Raw genomic sequence first — 7088 nt, 5'->3', positions numbered from 1 at the left:
CAAAGTGTGCGCTATAACTTCGCCATAATCCATTCCAGTCCCAGTAAAGTTACCCAACTCTATTTGTGCTCTCAGAGCACATAACAATGACCTGAAATTTTAAATTACATTTCCTTTTGAAAAAATAAAATAAAGTACATTGCTATATTTTTATTGAACTTTTAAAGTAACTTATTCTAAATTTTATCAAATAACTGTTATTCTATACTGTCTTCATAACTATCTAGTTTGTAATGAGATTACAGTTTACTTACAGCTTCCATCTGAGTCACGGGGAACTTATCAGACACGCAAAGTGTAAAGAACTTGGAAGTACAAGAGTTCTTTTTCGACATTATCACTTAGATCCATCCATGATTCTAACAACAAATGTTTCTGAAAAATAAAAAAATAGGACATTAGCATACCCCTAAAACTCTATTATAATACAATATTGTTAAATGGTTTGGTGTAATTTTACAATTTGGTACTCCATTTAGAAAAATTCAAAATTCAACAATTTCAAGTCATATTCAGTATTGAGAAATATGTGCTGTGCCTGTATTAGCTCAAAATAAATAAAAGCCATTACAATTAACCATTCTTTACTGCACATGGTCTTTACGCTCAAGGAACTAAAAGGAAATTTCATATCTGTCAAAACATGGCGCTACTTCATAAATGCTATGAGGTACTGTTATACAAATCTATGTAAATGAAATTATATTTTCAAAAAGTAATTTGAATACCTTGAAAAGGAAAATATGGTGATGATGATGCTGATGGGTGTTGTTGATTGGCAGTGGTGGACTGTCTGTATCGTTCCCACCGAGACATTACATCAGCTAAAACCTCTCTGCCAATATACATCTCTCTGTCGTGCCCAACATTTCATAGATGGCATAGCCTGGAGTGAATTTCAAAATAAGTGTTAATCATCAACCAGAGTACGTAATTCACGTTCACTAAATCACTGTTACGAGCTCTTCTATTTAAAACAAAGGTAAATGTCCTCCTAAAAATCTTGAAAGACATCAGTAACCTGAAGGCTTAGCAAGATCTGTATTTGTGAATTTAATATTCACTTCCATATTTGCTTATTGTATTCTATACAAATCCAAAAAGCCAGAGCTAATAATATACTCTATAATTCATAAAACAAATTTAATATTTAATAAAGAAATTTTATATTTCAACACTCATATAAACTGAAAAAATGGTCAATTAAAATCTAAAACTGTATTCAGAGGTGTAACTTCTTTTGCCTAATATGAAGGTCTGCTAGCTTCATATGGAAGCCTTTTCCTCAAAAATGCCAGGCTGTTACTTCAATGATACTAGCCGAGATTTAAATCAAAGATTCTCAGAAAATCTCATATGCATACCAAGAGGTCAAATAGACTGTCATCCTAGAACAACAAGCTGTTTTTTTATAGACAAAAATATATAGTTCACAGAAATAACAGTAAATCAACACTGTATCCCACTGGCATTCAGGATACACATTCCCATGATAGTGTAAGTATTGCACTTGTAAAATGTGTACTTGGGAGCTAAAGATAATGAAAAGTTACACTCTCTCATCCTCTTTGTATCTGATATTTGCGAGCAACCATTACTATTCTTCCTCCTTGTTTCTAAGCCATATAACTTTCCAATATTATTTCTAAACTTTAGTTTTCAATTCCAAATTAAAGGCTCTTGTCACTCCAAGTGGTCAAAAGTTTCATTAAACAAAGCAAGTACATAAAACATAAAGGCCTATAAACTACTAGTTTCATTAAACAAAGTAAGTACACATACATAAAAAATAAAGACCTACAAACTACTATAATCAGTATTTCATTAAAATGTCTGGCTTCAAACTTTCATTACCTTTTGCTGTATTTTTCAGGCCAATTTTGTGCCTGATTAGTTCAACTACATCATGTGCTGTGGCTGAAGCATCAAATTCTAGAGAATGGAACTGACCATCCATGAAGTGGAATCTTGCATAAATAGGTCGTCGGTTTTTATCGTACATAGATTTCTTGCTTGGAAGGCGCCCACTGCCTTCTTCTGTTGTTGATGGGCTTTCACCAAACACTGTATGTACATATGAAAGAGAGATTAATAAAAAGAATATTCTAAATTAATATTCTAATAGAATTAATCAACCATATATCACAGTAACTGATGAAGACAACTGACATCATTACCTTTTCAGCATATCTAGAATATTTGCCCTCCTCTGAAACGTAATCAGCCAGAACAGCGCTGCAGATGCGCCCTAAGATATTTCTAATACCCTTGTCCGTAGGAGGGATTACAGAGCAAAACAAGGTCAGTAACGCCCAGTGTAGTAGATTTACCCTCGAATTTGGATCTATGTAGAAAAACAAAGTGATACTTTCTATATATATTATATATATATATATAATATAGATATATATATATATTATTATATATATATATATATATATATCTTATAAATAACTTGCTAGTTTCACACAACTATGACATATAAACCAAAAATTTTAACATCACAAAATAATGTCTTGTGAAATATTTCACATGTGAATTACCTGACCTGATCTGTTTGTTTGCTTTACAAGTTGCAAGTAGGTCTCATTCAATAGCAGATCTCGCTTCATGCACTGGTCTACTATACCTTGAACCATAGTCAGTTGTTGGTCATCACTCGTAGCAGCTGTTTCAGCTGTTTAAAAGGTAAAAGTGTGCACATAATTAAAAGAGTAAAAGTTAGTTTGCAAAATTGTACAGTTGACAGCTTCAAGTAGACTTAACTCTATTTTTTTGTGCCTCTATTTGCTCACAATAGTCTTAATTTATGTACTTAGTGACATATATAACAATGCTACTTATCCAAAAAACATTAAAATCTATACTACTTAGTTTAACGGTGAATGATACTCACTATTCTGACTAAGACCAGCATATGTAAGAATAACAAGACATATCTGTAATGCCTGTTGCTCGACTTCTGGTGATGCTATCTTACTGAGGGTCTGAACTAGAGGAGCTTTTGAAAATGCCCAATACATGGGATGGAAGCCCTTATATGTTTCAGAATTCTCACCTCCATAATCTTGTCTCAGCTTTTCTAGCTTCTGTTTGTTTAGTCTGTAAGTAAAGAACATTTCTAAAATTAATAGAATAGTATCACTAACAAGTTTGTGGTGAATTTACATAGAACATGTGCATTACCTTCTTTCCTATGGTCATTTTAATTACTTTTTCTTTCCTTTACTTATTCCACCTTTATCACATCTGCCACTTCATCTTCCACCTGTATGACTAGTCTCACCTTTTTATTTTCCCTCCTCTCTTCACACTGCTACCAATATGGCTGCTTAGGGCCAAAACATGAGTAGAGTTTATTCTAATTTATAATTGTACGTTCTATATAAATTCGTACTCTCTACCCACTAAGAAAAACCACTGAAATGTCTGAAAAATCAGACGAAAGATATATTCTCATTATTCTAAAATAAAAGAACTTCCTGCTGTTATTCTATGCAATCAAGAATGAAACAGAAATATAAACTTACATTCCAACAAAAGCAAAAAAAACACTAGCAGACTTTGCATTAACTGAGGGAATACAATAAACAACCTTCTCCTCCGTAATGATGAACTAAAAGAATTACCTTCTCAATGTGCTACAAAGAAGTTGCTACCTGATCCTGAGGTTTTCCTGAGAATGTTGGCATCAATCAACTGTCTATGTTATGCACACCAAGTTATAGTACAGTCTCACTCTAATCTTCGCCTGTATTTGCTTCACCTGGGGAATATATTGGAAATAATTTTTCTTAAGTATAAAGAAAAAAAAACATTTGGCTGATTAATATGCAAAATCATAACTAAAAACTTAATAGTACAAAAACTGTGTTATTAATATGTTAGAAAAGTATTATACTATGCAGACAAAACAAATGAGCTATTGTTGCTGGGGGATTAAACAAATGAGGATTAACAGTTTGAGTTTCTGATTATGTCATTTCTGATTGCAGATATTATCCTTTAAGATTATGAAAATAGCAAGTGTCATTAGCTGTGGAAAATTTTTGGCCAATGGCAACTCGTTCTTAAACAGCCTCCTTGGAGAAGGTTTGGGGGAGCTCACATACCGAATCTGCAAAATAGGGGTGACAGGACAAAGCTGCTATGCCTTGCATCACAGAGCCATTTACCTAGGCCTCCAAGTATGAGGGTCATGGAGTTTGCATAATTTCATCTGATGGCATCAAAATCTAAATGATTAAGCTACAAAAATCCTAAAAATGCTAAGTACATTAATCTTTTGAGATTCTGATGAATATAATTATTGCAATTATGTAAATTTTATCCTTTAAGAGTTCCCTCTAATTTCTACGGTTTTCATTTACGAACACACCACACTTGAGTATATACATCAATCTTCAAAATGACACCATTACCAGTATTAAATCAATGAAAAATAAATTTACAGTGAGATATAAAAAAAATAAGTATTGCTACTTCCATAAGTGGTCAGTGTGTGATTTAACAAAGAGGTGTTTACAAACTCCAGGAATCTCAAAGGATTAAGAACACTGTCCTTAACCTTTAAAACATGTACTAGTCAACAACTCAGACCTTTTTATTGGAGTCCATGTCTTTAATCCAAGATGCAAGCAGTGGTGAATAACTGGCTATCAAAAATCCTATTTCTTCCTTTTCTTTGGTTTCAAATACAAAACATTTATGGGCATCTGGCAGTGTTCGCAGAAGGTTTATGGTAATAAAGTTTATCACTGGAATAAAGAAAGAAGTTCCATAAGTCTGACAGTCACATACAACTATAATAGATTTCAGGAGCTTATGAATCAAGACTATTTCCAAAACAATTTGCAATGCCATAAAAAGTAAAAGAAAAATGGGTGTGTTCATAACATACCTAGGATCTAAAAAGATGGATTAATGTCACAATATATAATTCATATAAGATAAATATATCATCTGTTTTGATCATGGCAATACCCATCGCAGTTGACACCTAGTATCAAAGTATTACCATATGACCAATAACCCCGATAAGACACTTGAAACATAGTGGTACCATAAAGAGGAACTGCATAACACATGTCAGATACCACACTTTGGCTACAATATCTGTTTTTCCCAGTACCATACTGCCGATGTGCTTGTGAAACGAATAGGAACCTGTAATTACACAAAAAAAAGTTTTTTGTCAGAAATGATTAGTTGAAGAAAGTTTACCTACACCCACAAACAAATTTCTAAACTCAAGAGTTTTGATCAAAAGACTGGTTTTGAATAAGTCAGAAGTTAAAGTTAGAAAATTTGAAGAACAGCACACAGGTAGAAATAAAGTATGGGATCAGATGAAAGGAAAGGAAAGTACACACATGTAGAAATAGAGCATGGGAGCAGATGAAGGGAAGCGTAAATGACAGAAAGCAGACCACCTGAGAGAGCTAAAATCAGGCAAACTGCAGATGTATACACTTTATATATAATGAATGAAAGTGAGACTAAGACAATAAGGTAGGTAAACGAATAACTATTTTTATTTCTGAAATGTATAGATCATAAAGCTCATAATAACCTTATTCAACTTTTATAATTATTTTCTTTCACAGTTTTGGGAAAAATATATAACACTGCACTCAATGTATACAATATATACAACTTCAAATAACATGTTGCACACAGTAGTTACCCATTCTGCTTGCTTTCTAGTTTGAGCAATACGGCTTGGAAGATAAGATGTGATGTCTGCATAAAATTCTGTTTTGCCTTCTTGAGGGTCCCCAAGAGCTACTTGAGCTTGTAAACCAGCTAACTGAAGAGCAACTTTCTCATTAATTGGATACTCATCAGCCTGAAATTGAAAAATAGTGTTGACTGCTGTTAAATGTTGCCTTCCTCTACAAATTTTTCATAAACACAGTTATGTCTTTAAATATTCAGTGTTTCTGCACACTAGAACACCTACAAAAATTCTAATGCTTAGGTCATTATGATATCAAAAAGGTAAATTTAAATACAAAAGATGAACTTACCCTTACTACACTATACACAGCCTGAGCATATAAGAGATTAACTTGAACAGGATCACTAGGGATTTCCCGAGGCGTCCTGAACAGCCGCTTCCGAAATACAAATCGGTTCTCTCCAGCACTGACTGACTGAGAAGCTCTCTTATTCATGGTCCCATAGCTCCCAACATTACTAGATTTCTGTTGTTTGCTGAATGAAGATCATGGAGGAATATTAATTCAGTATATTGAAAGTGTATCACAAAAAATTTGTGTTTGTAACAGAAAGTGAAAAGCAAAAGAGATGTTTTATACCACTGATTTTACAAAGTGCTTGAAAGTCACATTATAAGCTACGACGAAGTCTACAACATTCAAGATGTGTTATTCACTTACGTTTCCCACGATGAAATAACATCATAGAGATATTCGTGACTCTTAACATGTTTGTCACCATCAGCACCAGATTCATAAATAGCCCAAACCCTCTAACCCTGAGACCCACCCACGGTCTGCTAATTTCTGCATAGCATCCCCTGCTGTATCGCGAGGATGCACGTCGATTGCCTTGGTGCGGCCATCCAGAAAGAAAAACCTGTAAATAACATACAATACAGAAGGCCACCAAACTGAAAATAAAAAATGTTCTTTCCCACAAAGATAAAAAAACTTACTAACTTATTGGACGCTTTAAGATCATAGAAAAAAATGACAGAAATTAAATACTTCAACTAGAAAATTTTATCTAAAAGTATCAAAAGTACCAAAACTCCATACCAATAATATTACTGAGCACTGCTACCAACTCCAGTATAACCAACCAGTTCATCATGAAAATATCATTAATTAGCATAATTCTAGTTGATATGACTCGATGGCTCTTTCCACAGGATTTATCTCTAAAACCAAAATTTGCAGCACAGCATCACCACTTCCCGTATCACACAACTTCCGATTAACATTCTATTACAAGTTATAATAATTGAAACCAAAACCCTTATGAAATAAAAGATTCAAATAAGTAATATAGGTGACATTTTCAAATTCTACTTATACTATGAACTCCTGTGGATCATAGAATCT

General features: G+C 33.4%; 1 protein-coding gene and 1 long non-coding RNA gene across 2 annotated transcripts in view; both read right to left on the bottom strand.

Annotated features, from left to right (window-relative positions):
* Window positions 1-258: 258 nt before the first annotated feature.
* Window positions 259-1991, bottom strand: LOC135208494 (uncharacterized). The gene is made up of 3 exons (XR_010313182.1): window positions 1855-1991; window positions 729-886; window positions 259-375 (listed from the first exon to the last, which is right to left on the bottom strand). It is a non-coding gene; the product is annotated as an uncharacterized LOC135208494 (long non-coding RNA).
* A 2967-nt stretch (window positions 1992-4958) lies between these two features.
* LOC135208300 (uncharacterized) overlaps window positions 4959-7088 on the bottom strand; it is a 213486-nt gene continuing 211356 nt past the window's right edge. Inside the window, 5 exon segments of the mRNA XM_064240403.1 lie at window positions 4959-5166; window positions 5667-5848; window positions 6030-6216; window positions 6402-6487; window positions 6489-6600. Of these exon segments, the coding sequence (XP_064096473.1) occupies window positions 4959-5166; window positions 5667-5848; window positions 6030-6216; window positions 6402-6487; window positions 6489-6600 (775 nt within the window).

The sequence above is a fragment of the Macrobrachium nipponense genome, chromosome 35 (assembly GCF_015104395.2).
Source record: "Macrobrachium nipponense isolate FS-2020 chromosome 35, ASM1510439v2, whole genome shotgun sequence".
Lineage (NCBI taxonomy): Eukaryota > Metazoa > Arthropoda > Malacostraca > Decapoda > Palaemonidae > Macrobrachium > Macrobrachium nipponense.
The sequence above is the reverse complement of the archived record's forward strand: the minus strand, read 5'-3'. Positions and strand labels throughout refer to the sequence as shown.